The sequence below is a fragment of the Harpia harpyja genome, chromosome 12 (genome assembly GCF_026419915.1).
Source record: "Harpia harpyja isolate bHarHar1 chromosome 12, bHarHar1 primary haplotype, whole genome shotgun sequence".
Taxonomy (NCBI): domain Eukaryota; kingdom Metazoa; phylum Chordata; class Aves; order Accipitriformes; family Accipitridae; genus Harpia; species Harpia harpyja.
The window spans coordinates 19,866,896-19,890,562 of record NC_068951.1 but is presented as its reverse complement, the minus strand read 5'-3'; the positions used below and the strand labels follow the sequence as shown (position 1 = coordinate 19,890,562).

The 23,667-nt window shown below is 44.6% G+C and overlaps 1 protein-coding gene across 1 annotated transcript; it reads left to right on the top strand.

The window, feature by feature from the left end:
- Positions 1 to 808: 808 nt before the first annotated feature.
- KLHL6 (kelch like family member 6) lies at positions 809 to 22,886 on the top strand. The gene is made up of 7 exons (XM_052804987.1): positions 809 to 1,126; positions 6,240 to 6,405; positions 11,928 to 12,377; positions 14,780 to 15,017; positions 18,429 to 18,631; positions 19,559 to 19,772; positions 21,871 to 22,886. The coding sequence occupies exons 1-7, from the start codon at positions 867 to 869 to the stop codon at positions 22,170 to 22,172; spliced, it is 1,833 nt and encodes a 610-aa protein (XP_052660947.1). The 5' UTR covers positions 809 to 866; the 3' UTR covers positions 22,173 to 22,886.
- The last annotated feature ends 781 nt before the right edge of the window (positions 22,887 to 23,667 follow it).

The following is a 23,667-nucleotide window of genomic DNA, read 5'->3' as shown; positions in this document are numbered from 1 at the left end:
CTGCCAGGTGCTCAGCCCACAGTCCCACCACCATCCGTATTTATCTTGGGAACTGCAAGGTAGATGTAGATGTGACTCAAGGTACCTCCAGCAGTGGGGATGGTGGGGATGAGCACGCATACACTGCTCCCTAGGCTCTCTCCTTCAGCTTCCACTATTAGCCAGAGTTGGTGGCGTGGCACTGGCTGCATGGACCCATGTGGGACATCACTGTGCCCGGCAGTGTGGCCTGAAGACCATCAGCTGTGATATCTGTGATGTTGCTTCATGTCCTGGAGAGAGTTACATCAATTTAGCCTTAAAGAAAAGCCATCCAATGGTTGTCAGCTAACATGTCATGAGGGACAGACACAGCCACTTGGAAGGCTTTCTGAGTATGTGAGCATATTATTAAAATCCAAAACCAAACCCCAAACCAGCTCAGTGATTAATAATCACATACCTGGAAAAAGAAATTTAAAATAATATCTTCTTCCCCTTAGCAGCCCAGTCTGCCAGGAGTGACTCGATAGCCATATGGTGCACCTATCACTGCCACCAGCAGATCCGGATAACAGTGAGGGACTGGCTTGAGGGTGGGAAGCAGGCCTTCCCTGTCACTTGTAATCTTCTCACATCCAGAGGCATCTTAAGTCCTTTCTAAACACGTTGATACTGCCTGAAATTCACCAAAAAAACCCCAGCCTTTGTTTGTGTTAACAGGATGAGAAAGTGCAAGGCTTCCTGTTATGTGTGTGTGACAGCTATAGATAAGCAGAGACCTCTGGACAGGAAATCCGCCCAATTTCTGCAGTGTGACTCGTCTGAAGTTTAGGAGCTCTTTTCAGATTGAAGCACCAACAGAATGAGACAGTGCTGGCCAGAAAATGGGGGACACGCTGGAGAAGAGCTCTGAGGAGCCCGAGATCTCTTTGGACAATGAGTGTTCGATGAAAATGGGGGACCTGGTGGAAGTCTCGAGTGGTGAAAAGGTCAAGTTTGATGATACGGGTCTCTCTCTGGTGCTCCAGAATGGCCTAGAGAACCTTCGGCTTGAAAATTCCCTTACAGATGTCATCCTGTGCGTGGACAGCAGGGAATTCTCCTGTCACCGAGTGGTCCTTGCTGCAGCAAGCAATTATTTCAGGTAAGGCATGTAAGAAACAAAACCAATAAACTTACTTTGCTTCTTAGGCTTGAACTGTAGATCTCCAAGGAGTGTAAACTGGGTGCTAAACTCTGCAAATTTGCAGTGAGTCTGTAATTCCTGACACCTTTCAGCTCTTTTTTTTTAAAGTTGGAGACTTAAATAAGGCAGGTGACAAGTTGTGGATTTGCTGGAGTTCTGATACCAGCACTCAGCAAGTCCACTGGAGGCATGCAGAGAATGGAGAATGGTTGGCGACAAGTGGATGAGAAAATGTTTTTTTAACCAAATATCTGTAGTCCCTTGTATTGTCCCTTTGCGATTCAGGCAAAGAGGAATATTCATTCAGATCACATGGTATTTTTATTGAGATAGGAGTAGGTTTGTGGAACTTAGTAATTTTTCCCATTACCATTCTGTGGTAAAAATATATATTGCATAAAATTGTTGAGGAGGAAAGAGAAGGAATTTTCCATCTTTCCTAGGGTTACCAAAAATCAATTGCAATGGGAAATACCTCCTTGAAAGCAGTTTTACCATTTCACCCCCTCCTTCTGGTCCTCTTGAGTTTTTGATTCTTTCAGTACTACAGTAGATTGTCTATCTGAGACTACTGACCAGCAAGAACAAATTTTAGTCACACGGAGGAACTCGGTATCAGTTTTAACACAGATTTTCCATTATCGTTTAGACAATCACATTTGCATGGCTGGGATTTTTTTCTTTCTTTTTTTACTGCTAAAGTGGTCAGATGACTGAATAGCTACAGAGGAAACATGAGAAAAAAGAACCTGTGACCACTTGTGACAGAGGCAGACAGATAATTTTAATAGAGTCTAGTAAGCTTTGCTGGTAGTGCCTGGAAGAAGAGTTCTGCTTTTATCATCTCATAATAGAGATTGTGTCTGTGAATATACGGAGATAAGTATTATTTCTACAGATAGACTATACATATCACATATGTGAAAATGTGCAAATAAAAGCATAGATGAGAGAGATGCCCAAATAGTTCTTACCAGCATTATGTGCAGGAAGGAGAGCAGATGCACAAGTTAAAATCAGAATTACCATAATGATACTTTGACAAAAAAACAATTCCTCTTCTGCTATGAGGAAAGGTGCTGCAATCAGAAGGGACTTCAACAGCTGAAAACAGGCAAGACAGTTTACTGACAACTACTGTTGGCCGGTTTTCCACTGAGCCCTGAGCTACAGCCTGTCCCTTTGAAGGAAGGGGAATACCTGGCTGGAGGTCATCTCATCCCAAGGCAATTGCACATGTGCATAGGGTCTGCCCCCCTGGGTGCTTGTGGCTGGCCTGGCTTCCCACAGGGTTGAGATTTATTATATCACACTGTCTGCCTGTCTGTCCGTGCCTCTTATCATGAGTCTTTGGGTTAGTTTCAGTCACATTTGGCAGAGGCTGGAAGTCTCAAAACTGAAGTTCCCACAAGTTTAATGGCAATCAGTAGCTAGGCAGAGGAGAGATGCCGGGACTGGGACCCCACGGTGGTCAGCTAGGTAATGAGCAGCGCCTCCTGGCCAGCCAACACACGCAGTGCCCAGAACCAGCCAAAGCATGCGCTGCCCTTGCTCAGCTGGACACAGGCAGTCAACACAGAGCTGAGTGTCCTGAGACGGATGGCGAAATGTGTGTGAGAGGAATAACGAGAGAGAATGGAGGGCTCAGGAGGGGGAAGCTGAGGTTACTGTGAAGAGGGAAAGGAGGACACAAGTCTGCAGGGAACTGAGCTTCATTAGTTCTCCTACTCAAAAGGCGGCTTGTTTCATCTTGCCATAATTCACTAGAAGCTGCATAGGCCCAAAGACAGAACAAATTCTGAAATCACACTATGCCTGTGAGTACTTTCCATGCTATTAAAGGGCCTCTAACACCCATGCACATGAGCAAAGCAAAGGGACCCTGTGAGTCATGGTCTTCATTCCCCTGCAACAGCATGTTACACAACCCCCTTCCTGAACACTGGGTGCCATAATGCAAGCAATCCATAGCAGCTGACTTAAACACAGTTAAACAAAGTTAACAACTTCTAGTCTGTCCTTCAGCACTGCTTGAGAGTAGATAGACTAGTACTTCTGACACATCCTGCATCTGTAGACATAAAAGCATTAACTCTCCAATTACCTGGATGAAGGTAACAAAGCAGAGAACAGAAATACAAGCTGACCAAGGTGGAGCACTAGTTCTTTACTCCTGCACTGCCCAAGGTAGTGGGAGAATGGGGCTGGGAGAGGTTGAAGCAATATTTTCCAGAGCATCCTCAAACTCCAGCATGGTTGGTTGAAGTCAGGTTCATAACTCCAAGAACAAGCACACCAGTGTGGGTGAGTGCTTAAAAAGTGCTTCACAAACTGCAACCCCTCATTTATTCCATTGAGATTTCTCCCTGGTGTTTCTAAATTTACCCATTTTTAGGTATCTAAATTTGGCCCTGGGCCCTCACTTCAGATATGCGTTTCTTAGAGTAAATGTTGGTTCAAAGGCTTAATTCAGAATTACACAGGGACAGGAACCAGGAAAACAGACAACGAAATTAGTAGCCACATCTGAAGGATTTAGAGCCCCAGAGAAAATAATCACACACCTCTCTGGGTAAGTACAGAAAGGTTCAGAAGCAGCATTTTAATCCCCAGGAGAGAAGCTCAGCCTGATCAGTCCTGAGTGGTGTCAGGGTGTTCCCCCTGGTCGGCACACAGGGTGGGAACGAGTTCCACTCCGTCTGAGCAGAAGGAAGACCACTACAGGAGTCAGCTCTCCTGGATAGTACTGCCCTATTCAGCCCTGCCACCTTTTAGAGAGGAGTACTGGTGGGAGAGCACGGTGTCTCAGATGTGTGATTTCTGCAAGCCATGTTACATGAATCCATACCCTACAAGATCGGGAGTGGATGGCAGCTCTAACGCAGTTTCACAGATTAGGAGACAGATATGTGAAAACACTTTGACAAGATCCCGTGCAAAGCCTCCACCAGAATCCCAAGGCTGGTCTCTGAGCAGCCTTGCAACAGTGTAATGCTGGGTAGCTCTAACTGGCCTCCATCAAACAATCTGGCTTTGCAGGATGGAAGTGAGAGCTCTCACCTCCACGACAGGGATGGTTAAATACACAACTGGAGTCACCAGTTTAAGAGATAAAAGGAACAAGAGCAGACAACACCTGCATCCTACAACAGCCTATTTCTCATTCAGATGAAGCATTCGGCACCTATCAATCCCGTGCAATTGAAACGGCTGTTTTGTACAAACCTCCCTCTCTGTGTTGAAACCCCATTCCCAGGGAGAAGTGGGTACTGAAGACTGTTGTTTTCAAATGGCCACCTGCCTGCATGCCCCAGATGTACAACATTTGACACTGCCAAAAGGGAGAGAAGCTAAGGAGAATCCCAGTCTTGTGCTCACTGAAGTTAAGGAGCATTTTGTCTTAATGCTTTTCAAATACTCTGATTTCGGTGGCAGCAGAAAGTGGACCATGGAGCAGAGCAATGAATGAAAAGCTTCTAATGAGCTGAGACGAGTGAAGGGAAAATAAGAGTTTTGGCTGAACATCTTTTCTGACAAGTAACTTCTCTGCCCAAGTTTCCTGCTCAAAAGTTAGGTCTCTTTATCCAAAAGGCAGTTTTATACACTGAGATAACTAACACCAGCTCTCTCATGCTATAAAATCTCTGCTGAGGCAAGGAACAGGTAGCTCGTAGAGCAACGAGCAACTGGTATCTTCCATCCATTTGCCATTCACCATGCCTCACTCCTTTGCAATAAAAACTGTTTACATCTTGGTTCCAGTAAGATGTGTCAATCACACAGCTTTATTCTGGCACTGCTTTTACAAGAAAAGTGTGGCTTAAGACTTTGGACCTCTAGCCACTTCCCAGGTTGCACTATCCTGTCAACATCATACATGACTAATAAAGAAGGGCTTGGTATGCAGGGTAAAGAGCACTTCTAATTACACTTTAGATCTGCACATGTTTTTCACCAATGCAGTTACAAGTGGACTCACATACTTCTAATGTGTTGAGCCAGATTCCAAATGATGTGAAATCTTGCTCTCTGAATGCAGTGAACAAGATGGGGCTGATCAAACTTCTAAATGAAAGCAAAAGCACTGGAAGAAATACTTAAAACTATGAATTGAAAATGAAGATGAAGATGTGTGTGCTTGCCTTGCAGCTATCACAATGCAAAGTGAATTTAAATAGCTTTTAAAGAAATTTCTGATTTATATCTCACATTAAGTATCTGACTAGTGCCAAAGGTGTGTGTGTGGCAGTTGCCTCTTGAATGCAGTATTATCCACCAAAGAAGAGGTGGTATCAACATACATGAAATCACTGTGCTTTCTGGCTAACGGTAGTTCCAATTCATGATTATTCAAGTACTTCTCTAGCCAAGAGGTACCAACTCTACAATCCTACCAGAAGCTCCTACCTTAGCAGAGGAAATGTCAGTCTCTTAATTAGAAGAAAATCCATAAGCCATTCTCTCCTGGCCCATCTCTGGTATTAATGGGGTCAAAGATACGTTGGGAAGCTTAGAGGTGAGGCTATCAATCAGACATGTCGATCTAGTCTGGCCCTCAGGGTTCAGTCTAAGCAGCATTCTGCAGCTTGGAAGCACAGGGGTATTGACCTTGCCAAGGGTTATAAAGTACATGTGCTAAGTGTTAACAAAGTACGGAGAATGCCAGCGGCTTGGAGGTTTGGGCTTAATGAGCTGGGCCTGTACTAGAAACAGAAAGGGTAAGAATCTGTAAGAGGCCAGCAGATGAGACATCACAACTGCTCTGCAGCATCAGTCCAGACACAGATCACTACTCATGGAAGGTCCCAGCTGCCTTTTGCCTCCATGGAGCTCCAGGTCTACTGTAGAGTCCAGCCCTGGGGTATCCATCATGTGTGTATGCCTTATCAAACTCACGAGTAAAGAGGTATGAAAGCAACAAAAGGATTTTCCTTGTTACTTTGCTACAGGACTCATTGCATAAAATATGAAGCAATTTGAGTATTCTGTGTTGAAATCTATATAACCAAATGTTTTCAGAACGCCTCATCCTGGCTGGGATGCAGCAAAAGATAAATGGCTTTCTTTTCAGGGCCATGTTCTGCAATGATTTAAGAGAGAAATATGAAGAGAAGATCATACTTAAAGGAGTTGATGCAGAAACCATGAATATACTCTTGGACTACACCTACACCAGCAAGATGCTCATCACAAAGCAAAATGTACAGAAAGTCTTAGAAGCCGCCAGCCTCTTTCAGGTACAGATAACTCAAATGCACTGATCCAGTCTTGCTGCTCTGGCAACACCATGTCCTACCCTCCTTAATACACTGCAAACTTCTCTGATTTCATGGATTCTGGAGGCATTTTGCCTCATATTTACTTACATTGTGGTAAAAAATGGCAGTCACAGCCATGTACTGGAATGCTGCTGTGCTGGGTGCCAGGCAAACAGGCAAAAAGCAGGGCTCTGCTTTCAAGAGCTGCTCCCATGTGCTGCCTGCCAGGCAGCAGGGTTGTGTTGCTGGGACAGTGCTCCCCAAGGCTCAGGTCAGCCTGTGAAGGCCGGTCACCCTCCAGCCCAAAAGGGTTAGTGGGCAGTGTCTGGCACGGCCAGCCAGAGCAGGAAGCTAACTTTGTCTCTCGCTCTCCATTGCCTTCAGATGGAGGCTCACCAGCCAAAGTTAGCATCCTCCTTTGTAGCACTCATGATGTAAAGGGTTTTAGTCATGACCTGGGACTTGTGAGCGGTCAGACTTGAGCAGTGTTACTCAGCCTTTGGTCCATGAGGTATTCATGTGTCCTATAAACCACCTGTGATGTCTACCAAATTGCAGTCCCTGGTACCAAGCTGCAAATTGCTAACAAATTGCAACTAGCATAACCTGCCAAGTGCCAGTGTGTGTATGTGTGTCGCGTCTTTTCATTAAGGAAGGCAAGAAACACCTGACTCCATAATCATCGTGGTTCATTATGAACTTGATTTTTGAATCTTACATGGGAGGTTTTGCTCTGAAATGAACCTGTGGCCTTTGGGGTAATGGGAGCTGGTACTTCCTGTGGGGAGAGAAGGGAAAGTTATCACAAAGTGCTCCCCAAGGTAACTCAGAAAAGGTGGTGTAGCTTTAATGTCGCCTGGGGCTGAAGTGCAGTAACTTTACTGACATTTTCAGCAGACCCATACTGCAAACTGGTAGCACTCAAAGGTTACTTTTGGTTCGTTTTCAGGACGCTTTTCTGTGTTCTGTTTGTTTTCTTCTGAACCTTTTTTGCTTAGGATCATTCCTCAGGTATTTTTTTTTTTCTGGAACCATCAAAAGTATAAACTTTTTTCCTTTCTTTTCCCTGTTTTTCATTAATATTAAGATTAAATTTGATTCCCAAGGCTGGTGCTTTAAGAAAACTATCAAACACTGTTAGAGTAATGATAAAATCATGAGGGTGCCATGAGCAAAAATAGTAAACTACAAAACCCTAGAAAACGAGGAATGTTCAACAAAAAGCAGTGATCCCAAGTCTTATTGCAACGGTCTTAGATACTATCAAGATTTATAAGGCCTTAAAGCCTCACATTATACACAGGTGAGGTTTTTGGCTGAAAACGTGTTTTGTGTAAAAAAGATTTAGTAACTACTAGCGTTCTGCCAGCTTGTCTCTGCTATTTATGCCGAAGAACAAACACAAACAGTTGAAAAAGGCAAATGTTTCATTTCAATATATCAACAGCTGAAAAGATTAATTCTGCAATTTATTGTAACATTTTTGTTTGGGAAATTCTTTCCTTTCCAATTAATGACGTGAGAAAACCAAATTCCAAATAGAACTTTTTTATCTGACTAGCAACAATTTTTGGCAGTGCCTCTTTTCAATCTCTCAGATTTGACAACCAAAAAAGAAATAACTTGCGCAGTTCTAGATATTCCAATAAAGATACTCCACTTTTCTCTAGAAACTATTTTTGAAAGTTTTAAATAATTATGCCTTCCCGTAGTCCCTTCCAATAAGTTTTCACCAAATGCAGCCAAAACTGACAGCGGGAAGAGGTGGAAGGCTATTCAGAGAGACCAGAAGTCCCTGCCGCAGTGTGCTTTGTGTACAGAGATTTCCCCCTGGAGCAAGCAGGTGAAGGGTTTGGAACAGGGAGCTGCTGAACAGCTAAGCCTCACCCTGAAGTGACCCAGACAAATTTTCTCCACCTAGAGCACAGTTGCAACATGAGATCAATAGTCACCTCCTCTGTCTGGGCTGGCAGCTGCCCAGCCACCATGCTTGCAAGGCTGGTGCCGACTCTGGATCCAGCCCAGCACCCTCTGCCACCTGCACTGCCTGTGGAGCAGCTCATTCTTTCACCTCTCAGTAGGGCCAAGATCTCATCTGCTTCTCAGGGCTGTGGCAGAGCACTCTGCTTCCCCCACGGCAATTCAACAACAAACTTCAGACCTGTCTACACCCCTCCTGCCCCCTCAGGAACCCCTGTATTACCCCACTTTCTCAGCATGGCTTGGCTGAGGGGCCACGTCAGCTGCTTTGGTGGAAGCAAAGACACAGTGGGAGGGAAGCAAGCTCCTGAGCAGATGTAAAAGAAAGAGTATTGTCGCAAAGGGCTGTGCTGACCACTACCATGGAAACGTCAGGATGCCCCTGAGCTGCCTCACTCTAAGCAGAGCAGGGCTGCTCTGCCCCCAGGGCACGGCTGAAGCACCACCAGCCTGATGACCTTACAGACTCCCAAAGCACCTCTCCATACGTTAATCCACTTTTCATGAACAAGGCACTCTAAGGAAAATACCTTGCCAATTATCTGAAAACCATCCTGTAGCCACTTAGCAGTGAACGGCCAGGGTGGCTGTCGCAGGACAGTGCTAGTTACACCGCAGCTACTGTGCAGTGCCAGCCATGCTAGCCAAGAAGGCGCAATTTGCTAACGAAGGGCTTCTGGGCAGCTCCAAGTCCGAGATCAGTTCACAGGCTCAGAAAGCTCTCAGCTCCCTGGAGAGCCACCCTGAGAGGGTCACTGTGCCCCTTCACTGCCTGGCTGGCTCCCTGCCATGGGGCTCCCTTGGGACACAGGTGTTACTGCTGCCCCTGCAGCCACAGGCAGAGTGGGTGGCCGAGGGCAGCACAGCTGCAGGGTGCAGGATCTGACCCCGAAGTGTGCTGCATACAGAGAGGGATTATGAATAAGAGCCCTTTCAACCACCATTCCCTTCCCTTTCTGGGGGTTACAGCAGGAGGCAGGGCTGCTGGCACTGCTTACACTAGACAGTTGAATCAAAGCTGAGACAAGCAAGGACTTAAATGGGGAGAATAAATTTTATTATTCAGAGAGAAGGCCAACTGGAGGCCAAGCAAGCATATGGGATGTCTTTAGCAAGAACCTTGATTCAAAGGGGTATTAGGAGGACCCAGTTATTGAAGAAACTGTTCCCAGGGAACAGGACTTTTAAAATGCCTGGGGTGGCATTAGGAAGGGTACTCGCAGAAGGGAAAGAAGAAAATTTAGAGCTCTGCAAGAATAATCAGAGCAGACGAAGCAGAGGCTCAGGGGTGTCTTCCTCCTGGGTGCTTTCCTGAGTCACCAGCTCTCATGGGACTGACTGAAACATGCCCAACAAGTTTGGGGGCATTTTGGAGGGAGTTTTGTCTCTAAATGAAGGGAGTGGTGGGGAGACAGTGCAGCACAGAGACGAGGAGCAGCAGCCAGGGGAAGTCCTGCCTTGATACACTCCCGAGCGGTCCGACCTCTCTGGTTAAGCCCTCGGCAGGGACCATTTCTCACACCCACACCTCACAATTCCGCATTCATCTGGCCACAAGCACAGCTACCCAGTGCGATTAGTGGTGCCTGCGTGGCCGTTAGACCAGTGTGTGCTGCCTGGGAGAAAACCCTCTGGTGTCATCTCATGAGTATCGCTCTTAACAAGCCATGTATAAATAATTAGAGCACTCTACAGTGGTTGGGCCGTAGGCTGGTGAGAACGTCATTGTGGAGTCTATTCCCAGACTTGTGGATGACTTGATGAGTGACCTGGGCAAATCCCAGATTTGGTTTTTTGCATCTCATTACTGCCAACTTTTAAAGGGCTAATGCTTAACCTACCTCAGGTCTGAGGACTACCCGGTGTTGGCAAAGTCCTTTCAGATCGTCAGGGAAAATGCACGGGTGAGTTCAAAGTGTTAGCCTTATGCTAGCCCACAGAACAGGCAACGCGAGCGTGGCAGGCAGTGAGCAGCGGCTGAACTCTGCCGCAGTGCCACAGTATGCTGCTGCCATATTTATATCACAACGGCAGCAACATATTCTGAGACCTCGCGTACCCTTGTTCATCAGTCAGTTGCATTTCTCTAAACTCTTGACCACATCTAAATGTAAAACAGGAACCAGGCAGTCTGTACGCAGTGTCTGCGATCGCTCAGCTCTGGTAAACAGTCTAAATGTGTCAACATGACACCCCCGGGTCTGGAAGATTCTACTCTAATTACTGAAACAAATCTACATACTACAGTGTTTAAAAATGTTTCGCTTCCTCTTTGCCCCTAAATTACTGTTGTACAACTTTCCCCACCGGGACAGTATGAGTTAAAATGGTTTGCTTGCTGATGCTGGATGGAAAAAGGACCCAAAAAGCATGGACGGAAATGCATAGCATCAGTTCTGACCCATCTTTCTCTATGTCGCTGTTTGCACTGCTCAGTGGCAAAACCAACACAAAATACTGATGCCCTATTCATAATCTGAAATCACAGAGGCGACGGAAAGCTCAGGATGAAGCACTGTAACTTATCAGTTCTACCCAAAACTGGTTCCCAGTTCCTGAATAATCACCAGCAACCCAGCTCACATCATAGTTCATGGCAAATGCCCCGCAGACATCCATGGTCTGGGATCTGCACATTTGGGACCCTCAGGTGGGGCTGTTGTGTAAAGGAGATTAATGAGAGTAGTTGTGATGCCCTATTGAATGCAAACATGGAAAGTTCTTTGATTAAGCAGACTCTGTGTGTAAAACGTGCATCTATGTTTTTTTGAACCAATGGTGATGACAAGGAAAACAAAGGTGACTAAAACCTCCGAAGGCCTTCCCCACAACAGACACTTGCCAGACAACCCTGGCTGTCAGGCAACTCAAAGATTTGCTGATGGTCAGTCTCTTCCTGCCACATACCCCAGTACAGGACAGCATGCCCATACCCTCTGGGGGGGCCGCACTTTGGCCCAAACCTCCCAGACCTCAGCACTCATTTTCCACCACCCTTGCAAGGCCTCAGATGTGTTCAGAGTTTGGATGGTGGGAGCACAAATGCAGACAGTGGAGCCACCTGCATGCCAAAACCAGACTCCCTTCTAGTTGATCTGAGCTGACATGCAAGATGAAGCAGGGTAAGCACATCTGAAGCCTGGGGATGTTATCTGTGCTTTGTAAGTCCATGATTGCTAGTGCTTTGAGATCTCATGGAGGGAAGCGGAATGGTAGAAAACCCTTTACTTTTGTGAAACAAATAAAATTCATGACTGTCACAGGTCTTCTGTGTTCCGCAAGAGGGAAAAGGAGCAATATGGATGCAGAAAGAGAAAAAACAGTGGGAGGAAGAAATTTTCATTGCAGACTGCAGATTCTGGGAGATACGTGTCCTTGTATGACTGATTTCTTGACTCCCCCAGCTCTTTGCTGTACTGCACGTGGCTGGTTGGGACCCAGGCCCAAAGCTCCATAGCTCTCCTGTGATACAGTCTTACAAGTAACTGCTCTGTGCTTATACATGTTTTTTGTGTCCACAGTTCCTTCGCATGGTAGATGCTTGTGCCAGTTTTCTCACCGAAGCCCTCCAGCCAGAGAACTGCGTTGGCATTCTGAGGCTGGCTGATGCCCACTCCCTGCACAGCCTGAAACAACAAGTGCAGAATTACATTATCCAGAACTTCACACAGGTCCTGAACTACGAGGAGTTCCTGGAGCTGCCGGCCGACATTCTCTGCAGCACGCTGAAGAGTGATGATCTCTACGTCACAGAAGAAGCACAGGTGTTTGAAACTGTAATGAACTGGGTCCGTTACAAGGAGTCGGAAAGGTTTCCTCTCCTGCCATACGTGCTGGAGAATGTCCGGCTGCCCCTCTTGGACCCCTGGTATTTCGTAGAGACTGTCGAAGCTGATCAACTCATTAGACAGTGTCCAGATGTCTTTCCTTTGCTCCAGGAAGCAAGAATGTACCATCTGTCAGGCAATGAGGTGAGTCAAAAAGGAAGGCATTTGCTGCTCTTTCTAAATGTCTCATGCTTCTGCTCAAAAATCCCATTGGAAGGAGCAGTACCATGAAGCACAAAAAGGTGCTCACACTAAAGTTTCACTAACTGGTGCTACTGAAAGGTCAAGGTGGGCCTCACCAGTTATCCTGCTGATTTAGAGAGTTTAGAAGCTTTTGGTAGGTTGTTTTAAAACAAAGTGTACAGCTTCCTGTTTATGAATATCTGAGCTCGACCCTTCGTACACACATGTGCGCAGCTAAACAAAGACCCCAGGTGACTTCCGTAGTAAAAAGGAAAATGGTGTTACTCCTGACACCTCACCCTCTTAGCTATTATTTCAACGCTAAGAAAGGAAGAATAATTTTCCCATTAAACTGTGCCACAATCTGTAATGGCTCTTTCAAATCTGAATATGTAACATCTCCACCTGTTACTTATGGGGGGAAAAGTTTCAGAAGGAGAGAACCTCCCGTGAAGAAGACGGTCTCTTCCCAGAGGAGAGGTCTGCCTATCTTCCTCATTTGCAGGCGTCCCTGCACCCAAAGAGACAGGTTCAACCCGACATCTGGTCGAGTCCTGTCCTGCCTGCCCAAGGTAGGCTGTGGTGGATCTCCTGTTCTTCAGTTGCCTGTCCTCTTTGGAAAGTTAGGTATCAGTCACATCTCCTGGCCCAAAATATGGGGAAGAGGGAAGAGCAACCAGAGGTCAGATTTCACAACAGGAGCAAAGGTGTGCGAGCATGTGAGGAAACATGTGTGCCTCCTCAGTCAGAGTCAGAGGAAGGCAGGAGGCCTCAGGAGCATGTTGTGGATCCATTGCTAACAGTGGATGTGTCACTGGCAGGGGTGGAGAGACCAAGGGTTCTTTGTGCCGGTGACTGCGTAAGACAGTACACAACGACCCGGGGCAGTGCCAGCCAGTCTGGTGGGAAGTCCTCAAGGAAGCCTTACCCCACTCAGCAGTGCTGTCAGGTCCACACGGGATAGATAAAGGGAGTGTTGCTCAGGGCTGAACACTCATTACACTCATCTTCAAAGGGGCAGCTGTCAGAGGCAGCCCTGCCAGCTATCCTCCCCCGGGCTGACACCTGGCAATGGTGACAGACAGGTTAAAAACAGAACTCTTAGTGCTGGCAAGTTCTGGGACAGATGTTTTAAAAAAAAAAAAAGCCTAATAATTTGCAAAACATAGGAAAAATAAAAGATTTATGTCTGTGTAAAGAATATTTTTTAGTATAGGTAAACTATGCCAATTTATAGAAACATGTTAAAAGTAGAAAGAGAAATAAAACTGCAAGCAAGCTGCCTACTGTCACAGCATTTAACCTGTGGGTCCACGGACTGCTTCTCTGGGGCATGCAGAAGGTAACAATTGCAATTACTGCAAAGGAGTGCAGACCTCTCCCAGCAGACTTTGAGGGTCTGCAAATTGACAAATGCCCTCTGATACAGCATAAGCAGAGGAACAAATGTATGTGCTCCCCATGACTTTTACACTGCATTTCTTCCAGTATGAAAAATTGGGGGTGGGGGAGGATAAAGAAGATTGTTCCTTCTAACCTTCAGCATAGAGCCAGCATACCTCAGGACGCTAATGCACTCATTTCCACTTGCTTGCAAGTATTTCCTCCAAGCAGAACACAAGTTTCCAAGCACCCTCTGCATTCTTTGCTCCTGGTGAACCTCTACCCGGGAAGTGACTTTTTCCAGTATCCCTGAAACAAAGACCTGGTCAATAAACTGGGCCAACAGGCAGTAAATTAGAGCTAACCATGCTTCTGAGCCTGATGCTGGCTTTAAGTAAATCTTCTAATTTTGGCTTAAAATTAAGTCTTATAAAGAAAGAAACAAATTTAAAAAAACACAGTTGAGAATTGTTATTGCTTTGACACATACCTCTTCAGGACAAATAATGAGAGCACTTATTTTCTGCTAGTGCTAACTGCAGTCTTGCTCTCTCCAAGCTCCCCACGGCATATGCAATCCTTGGGGCCCTCCTATCTTGCCCTCACTCTGTCAGCCCAAATAAAACCTGTCCTTTCAGCTGCCTCACAAGCACCCAGCCTTGTCACTAGTGCTCACCTTCGTAGCTCTTGGTGCCACCCTGGGAATTTCCAAGAGGATCTGAAAGGATCCTAGTGGGTAGGCAAAAGCAATTAAGTCCAGTGTTGGAGAAATCCTGCTGAAAGGAGTATACAGCAACCTCTACTGAATGCTTCTAGGATGATTTCCAGGCTTTCAGCTTAGAGAGCATTTGATAATTGGTTCAGCTGATGTAAGCCAGTTTCGATTTGTAAAACAGGTAATCAGAAAAAAGGTCACCAGACCTTTCTGTAATTGTAGGTATAAGTGCCCTGTGTACTCACTCTGTCTTGCTTGTATTTAGATTATTACAGAAAGAACCAAGCCCAGGATGCACGAGTTCCAGTCTGAGGTGTTTATGATCATAGGGGGCTGTACAAAAGATGAGAAGTTTGTAGCAGAAGTGACTTGCCTGGATCCTTTGAGGCGGAGCCGCCTGGAAGTAGCAAAATTACCAATCACAGAGCAGGAGACAGAGAATGAGAATAAAAAATGGGTGGAGTTCGCATGCATTACGCTAAAAAATGAAGTCTACATATCAGGTAAGGAACAAGACATTGGGAGTGGAAGAGGGAAGCAGAGGGTTCTCACAATTATTTCCAGCTTTTATCGAGAGCATCTCGAGGCAGCTTTAGGAGAATTAAGCACTACGGGTATTCCTAACGCTTTGGCTCTTAACAGGCTCCAGAGAAGCACTGGATGTGTGAGGACACTGCCTAGCCCTGGTTTTAGCACAGGATTTCTTTTCAAACAATATCAATCTATATGCACAGCTACTTGTGTGTGGCACCCTAAACACTCAGTGACTGTGGTCACGGAAGGGCCCCGAGAACAGTTTACCAAACATAAAATGAAGAATAATTGCTCCAGCATCTTCTTGTAACAAGTCCATTTGCAGGTCCACATGCATAAGCAAAATCCTGCCAGAACCTAACTCATTCTGCAAGAATCGGTCAAGAACAACAGCAGGGAACTGTCACAGCTCTTTGGCTGCTACCTAAAACCTGCACTTTCAGGAGCACTTCAACAGCCATCAGACAGGACTCTAGAAATGCCCACTTGCTAACGGCAATATTAACTGTCAAAGCCAGATGAAACCCAATGGTCCAGACACACAGCATGGGTCTGAACATCCCATTTGCAGGCCCTCATCCTGACAGCTTCAGGAGGCATATTTAACTTCCCACCCAAAAACAGTTGAGCTGCATGTAGGGGTTTGATCCTGGAGCTACAGAGTTTTTACTTTGACAATCAAAAAGGTTAAGCTCAAGCTTGCTAGTCAGTTTGACAGCTGGTTTTGATGGCCTGTCAAAAACAAGTTTGATGATCTCATTCTGCTTTCCAGAGGAAAAGTGACAGCAAGCTTTTAATCGCTGTCACGTTACAGACCACCTTAGAAAGCAGTGCCTCCATGGGCAGGATACTTCTTCCTGCACAATCATCCACCAAATTCTATGCTCACTTTAAACAGGAGAGTAGAAAGGAGGAGGGAGGGCTAAAGTGTGAATGCTTTCCTTAAGTATGAATAGTGGTCCACTGACTGTATTCAAATATCTTCCATTTCATTCTTTCTTTGGGGAATCCACATATTTTTATTACCTCATTCCAATTTAAAGTTTATTAAATCTTTATCCTGGGATAAGAATTAGATTATTCCTTCCTTAGTTACAAATAAAGGAGGTTTTTCCTTTCAGCCCATCACAGGGAGTTTCTTTTTACTCTGGCCGCAGACCCTCTGTTAAAAGTTAGCTGTAGAGGGGAACCTAAGTCAAACACCCCAACTAGGGAACATCCCTCCCACCTTCACACCCTTGAGTTGAGAGGTCTCTTCTCCATTTGCCTTTAATCTGTTACTGTTTCCTTTTTTTCACGGTCACAGGCTTTTTGCTTCCTTTTATTCCTGACATCTTTTCCAGTGTCTCTTCTCTGCTTTTCTTTTATGCTCTATCCAGGCTACTTCCAGACCAGGCTAACCCCTTCCCTGCTATGGTGAGCCTAACCTGGCTTTCCTCTTGCTGCTATTCTCACAGGTCCTCTTTTTTCCTTCTCTCCTTAATTTTGTATCTTTGATTCCCTCTCACCATTCCTTCTTAGCCTTTCTCCTATCTCCTTTTCACCCTTCCCACCCAAATAAAAGGCTGAGTGGACCAAAGTCATTAGTAGTTTCTTTCCAGCTAAACCAAAGTATTAGTGTCTCAATCCCGATTAAACATCTGCTTCCTCCTACGTGTCCTTCTACTCTTGTTTCCTTTCTTTTAGCTCTTGTGACTTGGTTCTTTTCTAACTTGGCTTGCATCTTTCCTAACTTGATCTCCCCTCCCATGTGCTCATTTCCCTTGGTATCTTGGTACGGTCTGGAGCCTTCCCTGCTCTTTTGGCATCTGAACAATAGGGAAGTCCTTTGCACAAGATTATGACTACTTTTAGATCACCATTTCCCCGAACAATTTAAATGCTTTGACTGGATGGACTGAAACACTACATTTGTAGTGTAACTAAAAATGACATGAATTATCAGTCACCACTCTGTTACTTTTACTAATTTATTTACAATTTTTCCTCAAATTAGAAAGAACTGTGATCTAGAGAAAGAACAGAAACAAAATAAACCTCCAGTTCTCTCAAAATCTCTCCCTGCTCTGTGATGTGCAGCAAATTCACCCACCCGGTTCAGCTCAGGCTCCTACCAGAGTTTCAGCCTGTGCAGGAAAGAACAAGTTCATGTAAAAGGGAAATTTCAAGGGAGGGTAAGGGGAACACCTGCAGTCTCTCAGCCCCATTGTAACCATGAATGCTGCATTCAGGCCCTTCAGCCACTTCAGCTATTTGAGTGCAAATAAAATTCAACACATACATGTGAAAAATACTGAGACAAAAGCATTACAAACGACTCTTTCTAGCATGCTAATTATCTCCTATTCAATCTGCTATTTGGCCCAGAGATGAGCTCCATCAGTTTGGAGTGATCTGGCTGCAGTACAGAATACCAATGAAGGCAGACGCTTTCTCAATGGAATATGAATTCTCTTTTCAGTATATTCAGCAGTGAAGCAAATGTTTAATCAGGTTGCAGATGATGGAATAAGCTACTCAGTCTGTAAATGTGGTTTCAGGCTTAACTAGATCCATTCGTATTGCGGTTACACCAAAAATTATATGCAAACAAAAGTGCTTGTTTAAAACACTGCTCTCTGCTTTAGCAGGAGTAAAGATCTGCTTGCAAGTCAGCCCTAGAATGAAATTGCAGGGTCCAATTCTGATCTTTAATCTATAAATATGAAGCAAATCCAAGTCAGTAGAGAAAGAGACCAGAAGGAGAGGTACGAAAACGAGATCTCCCAGCCATATGGTCCCAAGGCTAAATAGTAAAACTTCTAAGATGTCAGGCAGGGATACTGTTGATAGGAGTTCTGAGTCAGGTCTTTTGTTTTATGATGTGAACCACTAAGCTAGTGGACTGGATCTACCCTGCACAAACCGGCAGTTCCCCAGTGCAGGCCTGTTGTCGAGGGATTTGGCATTACCAGCTGCAGCATCCTGCACTATCTTATTTAAATCACATTTGTTTATTTGTCACTTTGCAGCATTCTGCAAAGCCCTGGTGGTGCATAAAAATCTCCTGCATATCACTATGCTGTGTGTGGTTGGTCATTCACTTGGTATTAAAATGAAAGTGGTTGTGGTCTGGTAAAGTGAGGAACAGTGATTTATCTTTACTGAATATTTGGTTGTAGAAATCATTCAGTTTCCTTCACTATTAAGTAAACTAAATCCAGAAATTTTCTTCTGGTATAACAAGGCCAGGCCATTGGTGTAGGTATTTAAGAAGCTAACAGTAAGTACCAATGATTTATTTTCTACTGTGCGAGAACATCTTTAGATTTAAACATATTGGAGATTTTGAGTAAATACAAGCTATGCTATCATATTTACATGTGTCACGTACATTGCAGGTGGTAAAGAAACAAAGCATGATGTCTGGAAATACAACGCCTCCATCAACAAATGGATACAAATTGAGTATCTAAATATTGGGCGATGGAGGCATAAAATGGCTGTGTTGGGTGGCAAAGTATATGTCATTGGTGGGTTTGATGGCATGCAGAGAATCAACAGCATGGAAGCATATGATCCCTTTCATAACTGCTGGTCAGAGGTAAGATGCTGCATCACGTAACATTTTACTCATTTGGAACATTTTAATCAGAAAATGTTAGGGCTTTGAATCATAAAAATGAACAAGACAGGATCTAGTACAATTCTTTTCAGTATTTCTGGTCTGTAAAAACCCTAAATATTTTTTTCTATAGAAATGCATATCCTTCAGAAAGTAAAAATCACAGGATTGCCTGCCAGTCATTGCCTGTGAGACATCTAGTGCCTAACGTTCCTTTTCTTAGTTGGCTTTTAAAGCTAGTAGTCCATAAATCAGTAAGAACACAGTATACATGAACCAGAGCACAGGCTGAAAACTACTGCTTTGATACATAATATATATATAATGTGTATATCAACCTGTGCATTATATATGGTATCGTTTATACATTTAAGTTGAAAGTACAGGTTTCAAGGTAAAGAGGATGAAAAAAACCAGTTCTACTAACTGTACTTCAAGCAATGAGAGAAGAGTATTAGGCAGCCAATTAATCCATGAAAGTAATGAGATTAGGCGTCATAATGGCAGATACAAGCCCCAGTTTTTAGATGATATCAAGCAATGCGGAGGAATCATAACAATCACAGCTGCAAGTAGAAAGATCAGTATGAACAAGTTTCTTGTGTTTTTTCAATGTACATATGAATGTAAAGGAGATTTTGGGCATTTCTGACATTTCCTAGCTGTTGAATTGTTGATAACGTAATTTTAATAACAGCATTTGAACAGAGCATATTTTTACTAAGGGTTTTACAGTCTTAAGAAAAAGCCGAAACATACTTCTTCCTTATTCCTAGAAATGTCATCTTCTGAAACCTGCTGATCATCTTAAAAGGGATGTCTGACTTAAACTTCAGCAGGCTCCCACCCATAGGCATCAGTCTGACTACTTCAGATGGTTACTAATGATTTTTTATGGTCACACAGGCTGCTCCCCTCATGGTCAATGTGAGCTCCTTTGCAGCAGCAAGCTACAAGAAGAAACTCTATGTGATTGGGGGAGGACCCAATGGGAAGCTGGCAACGGACAAGACTCAGTGCTATGACCCTGCCACCAACACATGGAGTCTGAAAGCTGCCATGCCAGTAGAAGCCAAATGCATCAATGCCGCAAGTTTCCGTGATCACATTTATGTTGTGGGTAAGTGAAGCATTAATGGTCTTTCTTGTCTAGACACAGCAGGGCTTGTTTCTTTGTGTTAGTTTTACCCACAAACTCTATGGAGTATCATCAAATGGTCAGATGGCTCTTCGCATTGAGCTTAGTGAGGGATGGGAATCCAGCACATTCACAAACAGTAGTGAAGGAGTCACCAAGTCAAACTTCCTGTTAGCATGGAAGGTATCTTGGAAAGCTGGAGCTAGCCCAGAGACAAATTTAAGCCATCCAAAGGTGGGTTCATAGTGGCAAGGGCATGATCTCATGGCTACATCATGTCTCCTCACCTCTCCAGGGGCATTACACAGCCCACTGCATACAGGATTTATGTAGAGATATGAGTACTAGGAGCAGGTCACAGGAGCACAGCCACTGATATCCAAAGACCCAGACCTCTTCACTAGATCGTGCTTGGAGTTAATTCAGTCAATTGTCAGAACTGGAAGCAAAGATGGAAGAACAAGAGTTTAATGGTGAGCTGAACTGTGGAGGGAGGAGGGAGCCTGCATCTCCAGATGGTGCTGGAAAAAACAAAAGAAGTAAAGAGGAACATTTGTTTCCAAAACAGGAGCTCTGAAAAGTTCCCCCTCCCTCTCTCAGCCTTGGTGCAGAAAGTTTCTCACTTGCTGGATAATCAATATGGTGCTGAGGGCTGGCATAGAGCCAGAGTATCACCAAATAATAAATGGTGTTCTGAAGGGAGATTTATAATCTGCATGTGTGTGCACATATATGTGTATATATATATGTATATGCATGCACCTTGTATGTATGTAAATACCTCGTGCTTCTCCTCAGCACAGGGTTTGACCTCACCCTTTTTGTACAGGATGACAGACAGAAAGAGAAGGCATGACTTACGGGCTTGCTGATACAACTCCCGATAAAAACTGACACAATATTCCAGTTACATTCATTCAGCATCTTTCAGACAGGAACATCCACCAGTAAACCTATTGTTTACCTATCTGAGAAACAAATCTAGTTCAATCACATAGAAATCAGCCCCAACTGAAGTTTAAAAGATAAAAGAGCATTTGATTACTGCATCCAAAGCAGTCAAATTACCCAGACCAACGAATTACTAACTGCCAGATGAATGACTATAACTAACAACATGTATGTTTTCAGTCTGCTCCAACTAGGAAATAAAACTTAAGTCACCTCACAATGAGCTGATCATCCCTCAAGTACTGGACTAGTATTGTCAAAACCAGCATTTACTGTAACTACAATAGATAAATACTCACTTTGCCACCAGGTAGGATCCCAGGCACTGTTGCACCTCATCAATAAGACCACGGCTTCAAGGTTTACCCACCCCTATTCTATACAACTGCTATAGAAGACACATCCAGTCCGTGCAAATTTCAGAATAAGAACCATTTAGCTGTTGGTACTCTCAGGAAGGAATATCTTTCCATAGCCTTTCTTGAGTATTGAGGTATTGACCATTTTTCAAGAGAAAAGGACCCTGCAAAATTGGAAAAGGTGCACAAAAGGTTTCAAAAATGACTGCAGATTTGGGAGAAACTGAAGGTCACTCTCTGTTTAGCACACCCATAAGAAGATCATTGGTTCAGTCTGACAAACCCCTAAACAAGGAAGGGGCTTTTAAAAACAGCCAGCTCCAGGAAGAAGGAGGCTTGATGGACAGATGGACACTGAAGTTAGAGGAGTCAGTGAAAAAATCATGTACCCATTTCTAATACTGATACCTTACCACACCTAGTCCTTCATGATCTAAGCTCTTTTAAACAAGACTGTATTATTCTAAAGTTGTGTCCTTAGCTGAAGCAGCAGGTATGAGATAGGTCTGTTGCTGGGTACACTGTGGTCACACTGCATGACCACAGCAGTTTGTTCTGGCCTTAAATTCCACAGCCTTATGAACAATAAGTGGCCTTCTGTGGATCTGGCTTTCAAAACAATAAAGCATCCTGTGACCTTGTTTTTTCTTAGCTTTGGGGCATAAACCATTCTTACGAATGTGAGGAATGGAGCCTTCTTGAAGTGGGTGGTTTAATTAAAATCTCTTACAGGAATGGTCAGTGCAAACTGATATGCATTTCCTCTCCAGGTGGGGCAATGAAAGCACTCTATTCCTACAGCCCCCAGGAAGACACATGGTGCCTGGTGACTCAGTTCACTCATGAGAGAGCCAGTTGTGGGATTTCTCCTTGCAACAACAAGCTGTTTATCACCGGGGGTCGAGATGAAAAGAATGAAGTCATTGCGACAGTGCTGTGCTGGGACCCTGAAACTCAGAAGCTAACAGAAGAGTGTGTCCTGCCTCGGGGAGTGTCTCATCACGGGAGCGTTACCCTCAGGAAGTCTTACACGCACATCCGTAGGATTGTGCCTGGGGCAGTTTCTGTCTGACCCTAGGAGAACTGCGAAGAAACCCAATACCTCCGTGCCCCTGTGGCACAGACTGCAATGATGATGTTTTTTAGCTGCAGGTAGCAATGGATGGAAATACTGCCACTGGGGTCCTCTGGGGAGTGTCTGTATATATGCTCAGTCCTTGCATTTCCTCTGTACAGTACATCCTTAAATTATCTTAATTCCTTCCCTCCACAGAAAAACAAAGGGACCAGCTGTAGCTTACTCCTGCCAACACAATACCTCCAAACGGGCAAAGAAACATGATGTGTAGGTGGGAAATTTACTTCCCAGCTATATCTGCCCTGAAATGTGCTTGAACTGGCTCAGCCTGGTCCTGAAGTTTGTTTGACTATTTATTGTGTTAAGTTGGATTTGCAGCACCTACTACTGAATAAGAGAAGATGCTTTTTGGAATGAAATATTTGTAACTTCAGTGAAACGTAAGGTCGTTTCCTCCAAAGCTGTGCTTTTTTTCCAGCAATTGGCATATTAGATTAAGTTAAAACTGGTTGGTTTGTTTGTTTGCTTGCTTGAAGACACTTTGTTAGTTTTTCAGTTCTGCGTGACCAAAAAAATCCATCTCGGTTTGCAAACCTTGCTGTCATTCCCAAGAAAGAGACTGCACAGGCTGCAAATATAAATGAACGCTAATCTGGTTCCACTGAACATTCATTGTAGCTGTTTTCTAATAAAGATGACCAAAACCTAGTTTCCCTTTTGTTCTGTTCTGGGGTGGTTTACTGTTCTGCCTGAAAGGCTTTTTCCTCTCACTGTTGCTGTACAGAAGTGGGGTACCGGTGCCCCCGACTGGTCGCACCCCTGCCTCCATCCCCACTGGGTGGCAGTGCTCTCCCAGGATTTTTCTCACGGGTTTTGATTTCCTGGAATGCAAACGGACAGAACAGTCTGCTGGAGAGAAAAACAGTTCCAGGTACTGTTCCCAGCCTGATTCCCGGGACCATCACATGCTGTACCAGAAGGGGCAAATGTTCAACAGGCCAGGAGGGCCCGAGTCTCAAGGCACAGCATCTGGGTCAGTTGTAGAGAAAGAAAAATAAACACTGAAGAGGTCATGCTCGGGACGCTCTGGGACACTCTTGGCCAAAAGCTGGGAACATATTCCTGTCCCTCCTCCCCTGCCTAGTTGCTGGAAAGAGCCAACTCACCATTAAATCAAGACAGAAAAAACACTGTGCAAAACAAATCTGTCCAAGCAGACAGCAGTGACTCCTTCTAGCCTCTCTCTCTCTCTGTAATGTCTCCTTTTGCCTTATACAGTATTAAAAATAATATTTCTCTCATGTTGGGCTGAGAAAAAAATGTGGGTTCCTGAATTTCAGCACACTAATGCCAGAGTCCTCAGCAGTACAGCAGGGCCCGCAGACCATACTGGTGAGACTGCTGCAACTGTGCAGGTTGAGCAGGGCAGACGCAGCCCGTGAGGTAGGTGCATGCCCCCCAACAGGTCTCCACCGTGTCCTTCCCTCAG